The 19,384-nt window shown below is 36.0% G+C and overlaps 1 protein-coding gene across 1 annotated transcript; it reads right to left on the bottom strand.

The window, feature by feature from the left end:
- Positions 1-12,431: 12,431 nt before the first annotated feature.
- LOC103780332 lies at positions 12,432-17,498 on the bottom strand (the record flags this gene model as incomplete). Its single annotated transcript, XM_008947997.1, has 2 exons — positions 17,449-17,498; positions 12,432-17,308 (listed from the first exon to the last, which is right to left on the bottom strand). Coding segments are annotated over exons 1-2 (4,927 nt in total), but the record flags the coding sequence as incomplete, so codon positions are not given.
- Positions 17,499-19,384: the final 1,886 nt, after the last annotated feature.

Genomic DNA, 19,384 nt, shown 5'->3' with positions numbered 1-19,384 from the left:
CCCAATCACCTCTTCACTAGCCTTCTAATGCCTGCACTGGTAAGAGGATGGAAGTCCTTTTACCTTCCTAGACAACAGGCATTTACAGATCTTACATTATAGTTGCTGAAAAGGTTAGAACTTCCAATTCTGAAGCCATCTGTTTACTGTATCAGCAATTATAATTCCTTTTGGCTTTATTCACTTGGGATTGACTGTTAATCAGCTGCTAAGCATGTGATTTATGGAAGTCAGGTTCAGGTGCTTCTGTAACATAGAACATAAATTCCAGCCATGGCATATGCCCATAGGTTCTGCTTTCTGTTCTAGTGAATTTGAAAGTGAATCTGAAAACAGGTCAACAGTGCTAAAAGCCCAGTGAAAAATAAGAAAACAGTTATAAAAATTTCTTTGTACGATAAACACGTGATATTTCTTGACAATTTACGTGCTTTTCTTCATCTTGAAATATCCTACCCTCTACCAGCCCTTGTCTTTTAGCTGCTCCTGAAGTACTGCTTAATTTGAAAGATTTCATATTTCAGAGTGTATAATAACCGATCCTGATCATTTTTGTCTCTTCTTGGAAAGTAAGAAAAAAAATATGGAAACAAGACCATACCTTTTTGCTGTGAAACAGTATCAATTTTTTTGTCAATCTCTCAGGAAGCTAAATTGTGTTTCTGCAGCCCTGTAACATGTGCTGTATCACTGCTCTGCCTAAGGAGCAGGTTCAGTCTTACTCCTGCCTGAGGAGGACGCCAGAGGCAGCGGGTACCACGCTGAGGAGGTGGGCACACCAAGGCTGTGCACAGCGAGGGCACGCTGCTGATCTGTCAGTACGAGCTGAGGATGCTCTCGGGTGATCTTGGCTTTCTTCGAATGCTGTTGCACACAAAACCAGTGGGTCTAGAAAACCATCCGTGATGACTCAAGGATTTTTTTTTTTTTTTTTTTTTTCCTTTCTCATGTATTGCAACTCTTAGTTCTCAAACCACCATTCACTGAATAGTCTCTGAATTTGCTGCCTCTCAACAGCGCTGGAAAGAGGCACTTGCCTACGTTCCTCCAGCCCATCCCAGCAGCCCAATCCCAGTAGTGCTGGTGGACTCTGAAGTCCTATCTAGTTCCCCCTGGCTAAACAGACAACCCTGTATGTGGGTAAGTCTCTAGGCCTGCTAGGACCTAAAAGGATCATCTCCACAAAAAATTTCTGCTAACATTAAAGCAAAAGGAGTTAAGTAGGAAAGATATTTGAATTTAGCCTTCTACTGAAGCAAGAAACAAGGGGCCTTTAGCTCCTAAGAGAGAGAGAAAACCCTGCTCTTTTCCACAGTTCCAGTTAAAACTGCTTGACTACAAGTAAAATCATTGTTATGATAACAGAAATAATGTTTTTACTAGGAGGACGTGAGAACTATAGCATGTAGGCTGATAAGCACAAAAAAAAATATCCTTTGAGCTTCCTATTTTCTCTGTACTTTGGAACTGAGAGCCTCAGGAAAAACAGGACTTTGACATCTTATATGAAAATGACTATTTAAAAAAAAAAAATCTGGCTAGCTCAAGTCCACACATTTGAAGAGTTAATCTGTGTCTACAACATGCAAAGGCCATGCAGAAAAAGTAGGAATAGAGATAAATGGTCTTATCTGTTAGGTGACTCCTCAGCATTTCCTGTCAGAAAGATTACCATCAAATGTTGTGTGTTTGTGTTCTGTAAAATGACTATGAAAGTATCACTAGAGGGTTATGTTTCTCTAAACCTTTTGCAACACTTATTTCACAGATAAAATGTGTCCTTCCCAGCTAGCTGAGAACTAGCTCAAAGTATTTTTTACCTTCCTGACAAAAATTCTGAAAACTGCTCTTGTTTAAAGCCCACCAGCAGTGATGTGTGAACTGAGAGCTTGGAAAGCATTAAGAGCATTTGTGATACATAGCACTGATTTGAGGCTTTTACAGAAAGGTTTCAAAAATCCTGAATAGAAACAGTAAATCTTTAGCAGCATATTTCCCCCCCCCCCGTATAATCTATTTAAACATTTCCCAGAAAAGGAAATGGTTGAATATGTTGCGCTAAAATCTACAATGACTATAGTAGCCTTGGCATGCTTTCCAACAGAGACTGATTTGATAATGCAACAAACACTGAAATCAAAGTCAACCAAACATGGACAATAAATCTGACTATTCATAAAATTTAAACTTGTCTTTCCACAATGCTAAAATGCAACAAAAATGTTCAAAGAAATTTTTTAATGTTTAATTTCAGTTTATCAAATGGATTCTCTTTGTAATAAGAAATATTTTTTCAACTGAGTGGATAGAATCCCATTTAGAAATTTGAGAGAGGAAGAAATACCCTGGGAATAGATGGCATACTCAACTAGATCAAATCAAACTGGGGAGATAAGCAATATGCAGGGAGTCTTTTAAAAATTAGAACTGGGTTTAACAGAGCTGGTGTACTAAGACAAAGAGCACACAAGAGAGGAGGTGAAAGGACTGGAGACAGACCGACAGGCATTACTTCAGACCAGCCATAATCCCTGACTGAAATTATGGTAGAAACGTTTCTTTTGCTCCTCACACTAACTCAAAATGTTTTGTTTGTTTGAGGGAAAAAAAAACAAAAAAACAAACAAACAAACAAAAAACCAAAAACGTGAGAAGAAGAAAGGAAATGGGATTGAAATCCATATGAAACAGATGAGAAAGTTACCTAGAATAGAGTGGCAGGAATTTGCTGAGCGCTTGTGGCACATCAGTGAAAGAGGCTTACTTACTGAAAGCCATTTCCTGAAGCTGTATGTTGTGATATCAACACTGTTCAAGCTTTAACTCACACAGAGACAAAAATCATGTAGCAGTGGGTGTTTGTTGCACCTTTTACATTACTAATTCATCTTCAAAGAACACAGAACACCAGTAAAAAACCCAAACAGCCTATTGTATGCATTTTCAGGTAAAAGTCAAGCAAGTGGAATAGGTGACACCAGCTGCAGAGTGCAGTCACAGAATTAATAGGGCTTTCTCGCCAAAACCAGTCAGCTACAGAAAATGTTCTCGCTGGCTTAAACATAACAGATCATAGGCAATGTAAAAGGTTTACATTGTGACTTCATTGCAGAAATTGGGACCTGAAACATATATTAGAAGCAAAGAAACAAACGGAAGTATCAGACTCGCATGGCCATGGAAGTACAGAGCTCAGTCCTGATGGCTTCTCAAAATACAGGACAGATTTGCATGTGTGTTGACAAGTTTAAATACAGACAACATTCCTGCCCCCTTTTTAAATTGTAGTTATTTAAAGTAGCCTTAGAAAGTTATTTAGAACTGTGATCTTTTGACATGTTTTGTGGTAACACAGATTATTTAGCAGTCCACAGAAGGCACAGGATCCTTAAAGAACAAGGAAGCAAAACATTAACATAAACTGCCACTAAAATGGCCATGAAGAAGTAACGAAATTTTAGGGCATGATTTACTAGTGATAATATTAAACCTGTTAAAGAAAGTAGTTCTATGATCTCAAATAGTTCATAGCACACTGTCTGCAATGATCCTGGAAGCAAAAAAAGGCCAAGAATCTGAACAGTTGAAAGGAAACTTCATTAATTTTATGATGAACATAATTAATTCTTAGTATCTAAGCACTGCTGTGGAACAAGTCTGCCTTTGATCATCACTTCCATGAAAGAAAACTACCCAATTTCTTTATTGGGTAACATTATTAGAAGATAGTTGCATGCAAATACATTTAAAAAACCCTACACACCTATTGTGCAGATGAATACTGTTGTATTTGCCTTAGAAATATACCATAACAGAAAACGGTTTTTGCATTTTTATTCTACCTAATCATAATTTAAAATGGTTTGAGTGATGTATGGTAAGACAAAGACTTAGTGGTTCAGAACTGTGTGTGCTGGTTTGGGCTGTTCTCACAGGAAACAGAATCCCACCAGCTCCATACTGTGATGAAAGCAGCTATGTAAATCTTGTCATTTGATTAGTCTCAGATCTTTAATTCATAATAGCTTTTTGACATTACCAATAAAATTATGTTATGGAGGAAGATCATCGGAGAAATAAGATGAGACAGTCCCTGGGTGGTTTACAACCTACCAGACTTCTGAATTAAGGAAGGTCAAACAATAATTTGCAAATAAGTCATTTCCTTTTCTGAGATTTCTACTACTTAAATATAATTTAAAAACAGCTGTGAGGAGTAAATTGATAAATATAAAATGTCTCAGCAAGAAATACAATATACAAAAGAATTTCTTCAAACACACATCTCTAGAACATTAAACTAGGAAGACAGGTAGCAACAACCACCACAGTTTTAACAATGGATACCTTAACCAACTTTTTCAGCTATACTTCCATTTCATGTATAAAAAAATAATTTATTATTTGAAGCAGATAATAAAGATTTCAAAAGTCTGAAATGGACAACTTTGCAGGCAAGCCTGTGTGTCAGTAAAATATCAAGTATAATCTCTGCATATTTGTGAAATCTGCACCTTGGATAACAGGAACCTGTGACAAGTTTCGTCTGAAAAGACTGATCCCTAAATATCTTAATTTTTATGTATGCATGTGCTTTCATGTGAAATGTGAAAGTCTTATTATTCTAATCCCTAGCAGGACCACAGCTTAGAAATATTCTACATTGAGCTGCAAAATAAAAACAAAGAATACCTGCCTAAGACCTGCTTGGAAAAACATGAATGTACTCACATTACTCACTAATGACTTGACAACTAGCATAATACCTAAAAATACCAAGTAGAAATGCATAGGCTTTTGCTTTTGAAAGGATTTTCAGTCCTAAATTAATGTTAAATTAAAGCCATGTCTACTGATAGGCATGAAAATCATCACTGAAGAAAGAGCCCCCACTAAGTTAAGATACATGCACCACTTACAAATAAACCATGATAAAAGACAGAAACATAGGTTCCTTTTATGTATGCCTAGAAGTGGAGAGAGAAAGGAGCACGTGGCAGCAAGTAGAGGATGGAGAGCAGGTGAGCTGGCACAGCCATTGAAAGAAAGGTTTGTGAAACTCCTCGTCTAAATCGAATTTGTGGTAAAGAACCAATAAAGCTGCATGCAAACATAGATCAGTTGAGTTTCAGCTGTTGAAAGAACAAATCAGGCAGTAAAATCTGTCAGATTGAGAAAACTACACAAAATACAGAAAAAAAATAAGCCCAGGTCTCCTTAAAGCAGGAAGTTTCTCACTTAAGATGTACATCCTTTTAACAGAGTAAGAGATACCATTACTTGTACTCCAGAGAACACTGAGGAATAATTTAAGCAGCCTTTACTAATGCCTAGAGCATGAGAGGAAACCAGCATCAGAAACAGGTCATCCCCTTCCTCCAGTTATGAAAAAAACAGGAAGAGAAATCTAAACTGCTTCACCTGTTCTACAAGAACAGAATGTGCAATTTGCCATGAGAATGGGAACAGTAACTTTCCTAGAATGATAAAGTGTCCAGAGCTGTTGGCCCAGAACTAGGAAGGCAAAGTCTGGCAGGCACCATCGCAAAGTACCTATGCCAGTTAGGCAGTTCTGTAACAAAGATGTGATCTACTGTAGCTGCCTACACATGAAGCTGCCTGCTCACTGACATAGTGCTGTAAAAATAGAAATCTCATAAAAAGCAGTAAGATAGCTAACACTGGAAGAGATAGCCAATGACAATGGTCTATTTTTCATTGCAGGAACTAAGCTCCTGAAAAATTATAAATACTTTCTATGCTTCTGTGAGACAAAAAAAGGTAGCAAGGGGCAGGGAGAACATAGCTAGTCTGACTTCTTAAAGTGAGTAATATACGTTGACAAAAATCACACACTGAGAAAAAAAAAAAAAGTGAGCATTTAGATGAGAAGTCAGTCAACTGAAAGCTGGCAATCCAATAAGGATGAAAAAGAAGTAACAGATGGAAGAGAGAGGAAACCTGAGGTAAATCAGGATGATACCTTATGCATTCAAAGGAGAAGATGGAGAGAGACGTGTCTCAAGAGGAACATTATTTTATGAAGGTACACTGCAACCAATCCAAACATTACTTTGAGTCATAAACTGGCTAGGAGCCTGATAAAATGTGTTTTTAATTATTGCTCTGTTCCAATATCTTCAATATTTTAACTAGTACTGAAATAATTTCTATTTTCTAGATTTTTATAAGACACTATTAAAAAAAGTCCTTGTGAACAACAAAGTAAAGAAAAAATTCCAGTTAACTTCTTAAAATGGTACATTAGAAATGTTCTCAGTTCATAGGTAGCACATATCCCTGTACAAATATATATATATATATAGGTACAGGTCTATAAAATATACACCTCTATATATTCGTATTTGTTAAAAATCAGAACTTGGGTTTCCAAACATTTTCTTCTGATTTAAAATACCTAATAATATCTTTCAAATTTCTAGGAAGTAAACTATATTAATGAAGGCTCTGTAAATGTTCTTTGCTAGATCACAAACTGCAGACCAGCACCATGTTTTGTGTTACACTGAAATCGCAAAGCATGGCACTACCTCAGTTACCACTACAGGCAAAAATGCCAGGCTGTGATGTTGCAGTGGTGTGTGCACATGAATGCCACCTCCTGCTCTTAAAGTCTTGGGCTCCCCATATAAACCAATTTCCCGTTCAGATACATCAATCTAATTAGTTATTGATCACTGTAAAAATATCTGGCTTAATTAGAACCTGAAGGCTGTCAACAGCTTTCAGAAACACTCGGTGAGCTTGGGAACACTCCAGATTCGAGGCCATTTTAAAGGCCAGAGTCTTTTTCATGTTGACCATAGGAAACATCAGAGGAAAAAAAAAAAGCCTTATGATAAGGAAAAGCTGTCCTTCAAATATTGCAAAAATCTTATTTGTATTAAATTAAAATGCACTTACCAAATGAATGCAAGGAAGAAGGAATATAAAAATTGAAATATAATTTCTAGCAGCTACCAACTGTTTACCTACATTTGAAACAAAATTTCAGGGAAGTTAATAACATTTAGCACTACTCCCTAAAGCCATGCAAACAAATGTTTAGACTTTCTCCTAAAATACTTTAAAAATAATGAAAACATTTCTGTTAGTCTCAAATCTTGATCAAACAATACCTTTAAGGCTCAACTGTGTAATTAGAGCAAAACAAAAAGGACACTGCTAGCCAAAGGATGAACATTGAATAAACGTGTCATAATGTTTGGCTTGAAAACCTAAAGAAAGTGTCAAATCAAGGGACAGAATACAAATATCTTCTGATTGAGTGAAAGAGGAATTAGGGAAGGAAAATCTATCCAAGAACATAAGCAAACAACAGACTGACCATCTCACACTATTTCAAATGTTGCCCTCTGGAAAAAGAATCTGCACTTTTTGAAAGTAACTAACTGAAGATTCTAGCAGGAGACACTTGACAAAAATTTGGTGAAAGCAAAAACACCACCACTAGCATTAGCATCTAAACGCTAGCGAAGTGCAAACCAAGGCAAAATACACATGCCTCTATGAATTAAAGCATCTTTCTTGGACAGGAATATTTTCCCAGAGCTCAACACCAAAATGTGGAATTGTCTCCACATAATTAATGTGTTTTGTGACGGTCAGACTACATAAATACTCTATTTACAAGTTACATCATCCCAGGCTACGCTGATTAACCTCTGTCCTTTTCTATCTAGCGTCAATCAAAGCTCTCCTTCAAGGCTGTAAACTCTTAACAAAAGAGAGGGTTTTAAAAGGGATATGTACTTGACATATTTTCAAAAGCACTAAGCAGGCCTGGGAAAACCATCATTTTCTCTTCCAGAGAAAGGCTTAAGCAGAATGAGAGAAGCCTGTCTACATTTATATAGTATTACCAGTTCCCTAAAGAAAGCTGAAAAATTTAACCATTTCCTCAGGACTGAGGACAAATAGGAAAGCATGAATTTCTCAGTTTTTGAGGAAATAAAAAGATGCAACAAAACAATACTGAATAAAGTGATGGACAAACCCACTTACTTATGCATAAGGCTGGGTATATAAATCTTACACAAAGGCTTAATGATCATGACACTGTAAATCACAGAAGTTTCCTCACAGCTGAAGGAAATTAAAGACTTCAGAGCTGAGTTCTTTGAGAAGCCTAGTCTTCAAATAAGCAAAACTAAAAATCCTTAGCTCAGAACCCTCAGAAGAACATAAGGGACAGCGTTCCCTAAGGTAATATGTAACTGACCACATGTTAAAACAAAATAGCACCCCAAATTTATGCACCTTACACTAGATCACATGATGGAAGAAAAAGACAAGGAAGGAAGGGCTGTGTAATGGCATTTGGCAAGTGGAATTCCAGAGTGCAAAACAAGATGGAGTATTAGACTGCGGTATTAAAGCTGCCGTGTTCCAGTAAGGAGAATGAGGCAGAGACCATTAAGTTCATTAAATGAGCAAGGATTTTATACATGTATAGTCAACTATATACCAGGTCTTCCTTTCTGCTTTTATACTTCTGCACTAAAAACGGTCCACTTACCGAGAATAGTAATTTGCTTCAATACCTACATTTATACCTTTGCCTACATTTTCTGTTAGTTTTCTTACTTTGTTTTATGGCTGGCTGTGAAAAAGTAACATCTGGCAATTAGAGTTAGGAAAATTTCTATCTGCTTGCTCTAATTATCACAGGTTAAACATACTGAAGCCAAGTAACCTTCTGATGAAAAGTGTTTGTGAAAAGAGCTAAAGTAGGGCTGTTGAGAAGCCATTCTCAAAATCAACAGATTCAACGACTGTTATACTCTGTCTCTTTTGCATTTTACTGAACCTAGTATTTTAAATTTGATCCCCATTGTGTAGAGTGTACTTCCTCATGAATGAGAAAGCTGAAGAGACTTGCTAAAAATAATCCATTTTGTCACTAGATCATTGGTGTGAGACTAATGTCTTCCACAGGAGAGTGATTCACACTGTGTAGCCTCATTGCTGCTGGATTGTGCTACCACAGGAAAAGTAAGCAACAGTACTGGAATTTTAAGGCCATACTAATATAGATGTATAAAAAGGGTTCACAAAAATTTCCTTCCCAATTTTAAGAGAATTTATAGTAACAGAAATTTAAGAAAAGTTTTGTCTGTTGTCACGTTAAGACAGATGCTATTTTACACGCACAATTGAAGGACCGATTAGCCTCATACAAATACTAAGGTTTTCATAGTTACTTTCTTAACTCTTTTAATCAACTTTGAAATGATTGTAAGGATTAGCAAATGATGTCATTAAGACAATTTAAAAACCTCATGCAAATATAATGAAAACTTGAAATTAAAATTTATATTCTCTGCCAACAAATAGAACAGACTTTCTTCTAAACTCTGGACTACCTGATGAAAAGCCAAATATAAGGGAGAAAATTAAACAGTTCATTTTAGATGAAGAAAATATCCTGGCTTCAGGTGACTGAAATTGATTTTTAAAAGCTTTTCTGTGTGAATTCCCACCCTGATACGATGGTAAGTGAACAGGTATGCCACATCATTGCAGTACTGCCTGCTACTGTAGTAGGTGCACAGCCTCCAGTCTGTCATAAATTCACACCCTCTAGTGGAGATTTTAAAAATATTCAGTACACTATAGGTTCCTAAAATGGAGTCTTTTTTAGTGTCCCATTTTATTGTTGGATAATAGTTTTTCTTATTTTAGCTTGGCTCTCTTGAAGCTATTTTGTATCTAGTTTGTCCAAGTCTAAAGCACGTGAATGTGGTCTCCAGTGTTATAAAGAAACCCACTGAACAGAAAGAAAATATAAATGCTCTCCTAAAAACATGCTTACATAATCTTTGCCACCATGGAGAGTAATAATGTTTCAGTGTTGCTGAAGAAATTAAAATAGTCAGAACATAGATTTACAGTGAAAGGGAACTGCCCCTCAACCCAATAAATGCATTGTTGAAGCAACAGTTCAGAAGTCAAGTAGTAACAGACTGCATATGGACCAAGGTATCTACCATCCACCTTATCTTGAGTAAACCAGGCAATATGAAAAAGTGATTAACTCTCTTCTGTTACTACAATAAATACATGGCTAGTTCTGGTTCTTTGGTACTACCTGGAGCTGTAAGAACTTAATTGTTTTACTCCCACTTGCACATTATTTTTTTTAAAAAAAGTGAGTATACATAAAGATTTGGTAACGATGTTCTGCCTACCTGCCACAATCCTTCACAATAAAACAGCATCACAACACCTTTCTCTTTCAAGAATATTCATTATGACACCAAGAGCAATAAAACTTGAAAACAACCTTTAAATATTGACTATAAGGGTGTATATAAGAACGTTTCAAGCACGACAACAGAACAATGATATAACTGATGACATCACATCAACAAAAATACAGTCCAAAGAACACATGTATGAATAATGATGTTTTCATGTGCATTAAACTTCCAGATGCAGGAATTATGTTTGGAAACACACGCATGCACAACTAGAAATCATGTTCCTTCTTTTTAGCCAGTAGCTATACTCTAGACTAAAAACATTTCTATGATTTCCTTGGCTAGTGCAGACCATACACGACGTTGAATCAACGTGCCAAAACAAGACATCCTTTTCTGTACTAGACAATTTCCTGACACTGCAACAGTACCCCTGAAAATATTTGGGGTTACAAGTGCAGAGAAAAATTCCAGAATCATAATTCTTTGTCTTTTAACATTTCCTTTACCAATGAACTTCCTGTTATATCATTCCTAAAGACAACAATTGATATGAGAAACTATGAAGAAAAGGGAAAATAACAGAAACTGTAAATGAAATAATGTAAAATATAAAAATAGTTATCAGATTTCCTAAAGATCCAAAACTAAAGAAGGAAAGTTATCAGGTAAATAAAATTGAGTCCCAATTAAAACTAATGTGAGACTGTATCACAGTAATAGGCCTTACATTGTCATAGCAAGGAAAAGTTTAAAACCAAATATAACTAGAATGTAAAATTTTCTCAACTAGTCAAAAAGTATGAGAGAGCTCTTTGCAAAAAACCAAACAGACAGGTATTACCCTTTCCTTTTCTAGTTCTGGCTTTTTTACAACAATCACGTGTCAAAATTTGAACTTCTTAAACCCAAGTTCTTTTATGTATAGTTTGGCCTGAAATCAGTGAATTAAAATACAAAGCAATAGTTTAAAGATAAAAATGCTGTACTTTGCAAAAGCAGGGTTACATTGAATTAGCTTACTATGAAGAATTCTATATATCACATAAAGCACAGAAGATCTAGAGTATAGAAGAACCATAATATTGTTTATATTACAATTTAAATTAACTTCTTAGCTTATTATCAGGGCTAGTTTTCCACAATACAGAATACAAAGGGGGACATAAGAGTTTTCTCTGATACTCTGAATAGTTTTTTTTATTCTTTAGGCAATATAATCAAATTAGCTGACAATATTGTTTCTACAGCTGAATACTTCTGCAGTAATTTAATTCCTATTGCAGAACTTTTTTTTTCCTTGGTATTTCACACCTTAGTTATTTTATTGAAACGAGTTGAGACATCTGTTTAAGGAGATCTCTTCACCCTACAGAAGAAATGATTTCACAAGTATACCCTCTTTGTAAGTAATATAATGGCCTTTCTGAGAGCATAGTTGTATCACAATGTATTATAAATATCTAGCTTTAAAATGGATTTAATTTCACACTAGCCTAAAAAGATTCTGAGCCAATGCATTTCTTTTTAGCACAGTAACTGTATATTGTACTTGTCTAGAATAATTTTGCATTTTAAATTTTTCTGTAAGGATTCAATGCACAAACCCTTTAGAGTCAGCAGATTTCATTTGGCATTGAATGGATACTAAAACGGATCTCTGAATGAATACTTCTCAGAAGTACATAGTACTACTTTTTACTGTAGATCTGTAAAAACATTACAGATTTATATCAGAAATTATTCAATGACAGGCTTTTCTAAGCAACTATACATTAACACACTGAATTTCTGATTAATGCTATAATTTATAATATCTCACAATATGAGAAACTAAACGGTGGAATGAAATTCTGTTACTTTTGAGATCATTACCTAGTTGTGACTGACTTCAGACATGTCAGAGCCTGGTTTGTTGTCCCTCTGAAATATATCAGTTAGCTTTTTCTTTTATCTTGGTGTGTTATAGCCATAATAGAATGTAATACACCTACTGTAGCTGATTTGCATACAATACTATAGACATTTTTAAAATTGCACTTTCTGCATTATTATGATGCTATACAATGTTTAATATCATGACTTCTCTGAAATTAAAATGAGTATCATGCAATTAAAAGAAAAAAAAAATCCCCAGTGGTTAGTTGTTTGACTTCTCCAATTCTTTAAGATTTCAATTCTAAGATGAAGGGGGGAACAGGAACTTACCTACTTGGTACTTTGGGTAATAAGTTGCCATTTGTCCACTACTGCATGATTGTCTCTTATGCCTTTTTCTTATATTTGTATCAGTGGTCTCCCATTGTGGACATTTTCTTTTGTTTATTCTGATAAGAACTTCAGAACTACCAGCAGGATTATCATCATGGCTTACACTACTACTTAATTTTCTGCTGTGAAACTGGTCATCCAGCCTTTCAGTCACTTTAGAGGAATTAGATCCTTTAGATGTTTCCATTTCATTTTCTTGTTTCTTTAAGGCATTTTGCTTAGTAGAATGGGACCTTAAAAGAGGATGTCTTTTTTCTTCCATATAGGCCTGATTGCTTTTACTTTCAAGAGGTTCAGGAGAATAAATGACATTATTTAGCTTAAATGAATTGTGCTGCTCAATATGGTTGATTTTTCTCAGAAATATCCTACAATCTTTAAAGGTTTTGGCTTTCCAAGTATTTTGAAACAATTTATCTTGGCTTTGTTCTTTTCTAAGGTTTTGCTGGCAACAAATTGTTCCACTTGTCTCTGTATGTGCCTTAAGCATATCTGCTAAACCAGGATGTGGGTTAAAGTCAGAAGATCCCATCATCTGTTGAACAAATGCATCTCTGGCTTCATTTTCAGTTGGCAAGAGGCTACTCTGAGATGCTACCAAAGTCTGAGTGGGCTGGATTTCTACTGTATTTTTTTCCTGGAGCTTAGGCATTTCATCATTGGTTTCCCCACTTGTACTTTTAAACAACTGGCTTTGGCAAAAGAACTGAAAATTTTTCTTTTTTGATTTCCAGCTTCCGGGAGCCTGATTATAGAGCTTTTTTGTTTGTCCCCACCTATCATGCTGTAACTTCTTAAATTCATTTCTTTTTAACCTGGCTAACTTGAAATTGCTTTTCATACTTAAGACTGGAGACCTCACCATGTTATGCAATATTTGCAATTTCCCTGCTGGTTTTGAAGGAGAGGACAGTGCAAACTTTTTAAAGTGCTTTCTGAAAGGGCAGCTACTAAGATCAGATTGTTTAGTTTCAGTCTTTATCTCTCTAGTACTAACTACTTCTAAAGGATTGCGAGCATTTGCCTTTCTCACCAGAGAGAGAGACTGTGTTTCTGTAGTTTGCATAAACCAGGTGCAGAGTTCATTCATATTACACTTTTTCTGAAAAAGCATTTTTATAGGTGATGCTTCAAGTTCTACAAGGCAGGAGTCTAAAGGGTTTGAACCTTCAGTGTTACAGTCTTGTTCAATAGGATCCCTTTTTTCACATACACACTTATTAAACTCATCTCCCCCCACTCGCAACCAGGTATTAGTTATCTGTTCAAATCTATTATTCAGTTCTTCCAACAACGTGTCACTTGAAGTGGAAGTAGCCCACCACCTAAGAGAGGGATTTGATGAGAAAATGGGATCCAACGATATTTCATGAAGGGGCCCGAGTTCGCCATCCTCAAGATCTTTTTGTGCATTTCCTGAATATCTTAGTTCTGAGGTATCTTTGGATGCTGTGCTCGGAGTTGATTGCCTAAGTTTTTCCTTTCGGTCTTTAGCTTTTTTCAAATGGAGTTTGTAAGATTTATGTAGTAAGGCACTTCTACACGTAAATGCACTAGAAGATGCTAATGAATGCAAAAAATGCAGCGGGGGTTTTCTGTCTCTAGCAGAAGGCCTCGATGGAATTTCATGTTTTCTTGACACTGTTGTAATAACATTGTTTGATCCATCCTCTCTAGAATCTTTCTGCATGCTCTTTACTTGACCCATATTACCACACAGCTGATTTTTTCTCTCCTGTGGTACATTTTTTTCTAACACATTTTGCTGTTGTAAAGGAGGCAAACAGTTGCTAATACTCACTTTTCTTTCCTGAGGTGAAACTCTATTAACGGTCACTGATATGCCAGAGATTTTTACTTTTGCTGGCCTACCAGGTTTTCGAATGGTGGTTAATGGTTTCTTAACCGGGCGGATAATATTGCTGCAAGGATGTGGCGATGCTGGGTTACTCTTGATAGGTCTGACATAGTCGTAACCAGAGACCTCATTTTCAGTAGAAGAATTCTGTAAGGCTTTTACTATTTCAGTCAAGGCGTTTTCAGTTTCTGTATTGTGGCTTGGTTTGCTGTGGTCATTGGCAACAGTAGAATTGGTGTGTTGTGCGGGCAGAATGCTAATTACATTTAGATTACCTTCAGAAACATGTCGCTTAGTTCTTCTTGACCTGCCAAAAACAACTGTCACAGTAATATTTTTGTTGCTGTTAACTTCGTCCATTGCTGCTGCATCAGATTTGGTACTTTTACCATCACTGCTAAGTTTAGGTCTAGGTTCTGTGCTTTCAGTCGCATCTATTTTTGGTTTTGGAGGCCGTCCAATCGGTCTCTTAACCTGCTTAACAACTTGAGGACCTATTTTCTTTGGTCTACCAGGTTTTCTTTTTAAAACTGATTCACTGCTTGGTTTCTCCACAACTTGGTCATTTTGTTTCGAGTCCTTTGAGTTAGTTTGACCAGCTGGACAAGAGCTTGTAATTGCTTCCGCATAAACACAACTGGACCCCTCCTTGGTATCATTTTTGCTGTAATCACAATCCTTTACACAGACTGCATGAGAAAGATCTCCTGTGGCCTGTTTGTCTAACAAAGTGTTTGCGTGCTCCTGAAACGAACAAATATCTGTGCTTCCTCTAGAAGATGCAGCTGCAGATGTCAAAGTATACTTGACTCCTTCACTACTATTGACCTCTGAGACAAACATAAGCTTAACAGGACTAGAGTAATTTAAGGCAGATGAGATCTCTCCAGCTTCAGAAGTTGTATGCAAGTCCCCATTGTTGGAAGTTGAACTGGAAGAATCAAAGGTCAGAGATTTCAAACAGCTGACATTACACACTTGAGCTACAGCCACTTCTTGGTTGTTTGTTGTCACACACACACTTTTGACTTTACTGCTGCTTGGCACATGTGAATGTGGAAGGAAGTTTTGTCCTGTGCATCTCATTTCACTCAGAGTGAAAGGTAAGCCTCTTCTAGCAATTGGGTTGATAACCTGTTCATAAGCATCATCTTTTAATTTTTGCCTTAATTTGTAAGTATCCAGCAATGAGTTGTTAGTCTTTCTGGCCAAGTTTATTGTATCTTCTAAGCGCTCTACAACAACTTGCAGATTTGTGTCTCTCACAATTTTGCTTATATTTATGTCACTGCATCTTTCAGCATGAACATCTTTATTTATTTTCATTTTTTCCAAACTTTCTAAAGATGTCTTTTCATTGGATGACTTTCTAAACACAATATTGTTTGTTACATACACAGAGTACCATCCAGGAGGCACAATGTTACGTTTAGTTCTGCCCAAGATGCCATTACTCTCGTCCTTTAGAGAAATGTGATCAGCCTCTTTTAAGGTTGCACAATCTCCTTGTGTTGTGAGTGTGGCCTGGCTGGCTGCAACAGCACTGTTTTCTGAGAGAACGAGAAAGCCAGAGCTGGTTTGAAACTTAGTAAGAGGTAGTTTGAAAGACTCTGTTTGGTGTACTGGAAAGCACATTGGTTTGGTTTCGCAATTCACGCATGGATTACTTTCAAGATGTTCCAAAGCCTCATCTTGTATCACAGTAAAACTGTGTCTTTTATTTGGATACATTTTATCAATTTTTTTTGTAGATTTCTTTGCATTTCTCTCAGACATTGACTTTTTTCTTACAAGAGTTTCATCAAGGCTTGCGAGCTCCCTCTTGATCTGCAAAGACTGTCGCCGAATGAACGGTGAGTCAGGAGAATTGTACATTGCAAATAAAGTTTCCTGACGCTTGCGAAATCTTGTTTGGATAATTTTATTTTCCATTTGCTTATCATGTTGGTGAAGTAACTCCATAAAACTGTAATCACTTGCCTTAGCATTATGCAAAAGAGAGGTTATGAAGTCTCCTAATTTGACATCATTTTCTGGTGCCCTGTCACTGCTGGAAAGTTTTACAAGATTTGTTGCTATATCTGTAGTGTCTATTGATTTTAACTTTTCATTAATGCGATCCATTAAATCTTGCAAAATGGCAGAATGTTCACCTTTCTCAGCCTTCTCAGAATTTATATAATAACTGTTGCTTTCTTGGTCTGTCGGTAGCAACATTCCATCTGAATATTTGGTCTCTTTTCCTCTGCATGGTTTCCTTTCATACTCAAATTCTGCTTTGCTTCCTTCAGCTGGCAAGAGGGATGGAGGCTGGTTGATGGATATTTCAAACTTGTTATTATCTAACGTTGGAAAATCTATAACCGATCCTTCTGATGATTCAAATTCTTTACTCTGTACAGGTGACAGCGGAGGTGGTGACGGGCTGCGAGATCTATTTGAATTTTTAATACTGTTCAAAAGATCACAGTCCTTAGCTGAATATGTACATCCTTCTGCTTTCACAGAATGCCTGCTATAATTTTGCAATTGTTCAGCGCAAAACTTATGCGAACTACACGCGTTGTTCACCATTGTCTTAATGCATCCAATAGCTACGGCTTGGCATGACAAAGAATGGAAATCTTTAATACAGACAGACAGAGGTGGTAAAGAAGCGTTTGGTCTTTGATTTTGTAAACAGCACCTTTTTGTCAGCATATGTCCATTGCAATTGCAAAATGAAACGTGAACATCCTCTTCAGTAAGGGAACTGGGAGATTCAGACTGCACCAAATGTGTTTGCTCACAACTGTGAACTAGAGGAACATATTCATCTTGTATCAAAAATTTTAACATAGCCAAAGTCTGTTGCCAGTGATACGGACAAAAAGACTCCAAAACCTTGCTTAATGTTGATTTTCCTTTTTCCAAATTAGCTGTTTCCTCTGAATTTGCATCAGCTGTTGAGCTTGAACTGAAAATGAAAACAAATCAAAACAAAATATAAATTACAGTAAAACACCATATCTAATGTTTGTTATAATGGTTAAACTCAAACCTAAAAATGTGAAGTCTGCAAAACAGTTCTGTTCTATTTGCACTATTCAATCATACTTGCAAGTGTCGCTAGCAATGACGTGTCTCTCATCTATAGCAGTGATCATCCTACCGTAAGATCTCCCAGGAATAAATTAAGGGACAAAACCAATAGTTTGAAACATAGGTTCTCGTATCTAAATGTAATTACTATAATGTTAACTTTCTGTACTTCAGGCTACCTTAGCCATTAATGAAGGAAAACCTCACCAGGAACCTGAAAGCTTAGTATTGCTCCCGTTTCACAAACTGAAGCACAGAGAAGGTAAATGACTTGCCTAAGGTCACAATTCAAGGTGGTGGCAGAGGCAAGAATGGATCCATCTCTCCTGAATCCCACCCTAAGATATTTATACACCAAAGTGTATTAAATGCTGTTCTGGATACTCTTAAAGATTCTTCTAAAATCATTTTTATTTCTGTACTCAATAGAAAAAAAGCTAGTAGGAATAGGAAAAAATAGCCATTTGCTACTATTACTATTCTCTGCAGACAAAAATTTCCCTTGTAGTTTTTAAATAAATTGCAGTGGTGCATCATAGACTCTTCACTGCACTATATTACACACACACACGTGCACACACACACGGATTCCTTCATTAAACAGAAACGGAGATCACCACCACTGAAAGAAATAACTTCTCTGACAAAGGTTAACATCCTTTAAATCTCAAATACAGGGTAGGCCTACATCTAAGTGAGGCTTCTGAGCAGTTTTCTCAAAGATATTAACTCAACATAAAACCACTTATAACATACTATCTTAACTATTTAATTATTTTCTTAAAAATTATTAAAACTAATGTCACTACTTACCTAATCAATCATCTATATTGAAAAGCTGAAAATTTTCCATGGTAGAAATTAATACAGATATTTCTTCAATTAAATAAAAATCCTTATGCTGGATAGCAACTATCAACAGAAATTTAACATCTAATTCAAATGTTTTACTGAAACCAATTGCATGAGCAGAAAATGTTAGAAGAATTCTGTTTTAGAAAAGTATATATTCTTTAAACATATCACCAAACTCTGAACATGACACTAACTTTTTGCCCTATTATCTCCTGTAAGTTTTTGCATTTAAGCCTGTACTTTGGAAAAATTTCTTTTTGATTTGGTTTACAACTGTATTGATCAAGGAATAAACATTTAAAATTTAATGTGCTATATTTATGTAAAGTTACCTATTCATTAATTAGCTCATACCCAATGTTATTAGCATCAATATAATCTTTTGGCTTCAGGTTTCTTACTGAAAGTTATAAATATAAATTTGTATCTTAATTGTTCCAAACAGTTTTTAAAGTTTAGAGCTTAAAACCAGCAAAGTATGCTTAATAGTTCCTCATCTTTTTCTTCTCTCATAATATTTAGTATGAAATGGTATATACTCAAAATCAAGCATCTAGATGATACTAACTCATAAAAAACACAAGATAGTTGTGATGGTACTAGTTGAAAATGTGATTATGTTTAAACTGAAATAATTGAAGTCTTAGAAAAAGCTCTCTTTGCACCTGCAAGCTAAAGTAAATCCAGCATTGTTTATGGGCATGTCATTGTCAGGATTTAACTGTTTTTGAAACACCACTTCACTGAGTGTTACTCAGTCCAACAAACTCAGGGTAACAAGGTGCTGAAATGTATCACCACAGTTGTGAAAACAAAGCTTATTCTAGTAATATGAGTAAGGACAACAACTAATTGCCCTCCCCACCACGACTTTAATCAAATAATGTTTCAAAATGCCATACACACAAAAAAATGAACAGGGCACTGGGTCTTTGGTATTTTGTTTGTAAATCACAAAAAAATTGTTAAGCACTGATTTACTAAAAAGATGGCTATAGCACAGTCTTTCAAGCTGTAACTCTAGACAGGTATCTCTCTGTCTAGACTTGCAAGGTATGTCTAATGGACTTCAACTGGAGAGCTTTAACTGTAGAGG

This window comes from Merops nubicus, unplaced genomic scaffold (genome assembly GCF_000691845.1).
Source record: "Merops nubicus isolate BGI_N331 unplaced genomic scaffold, ASM69184v1 scaffold1549, whole genome shotgun sequence".
NCBI lineage: Eukaryota > Metazoa > Chordata > Aves > Coraciiformes > Meropidae > Merops > Merops nubicus.
This window is presented reverse-complemented; position numbering and strand designations above follow the sequence as displayed.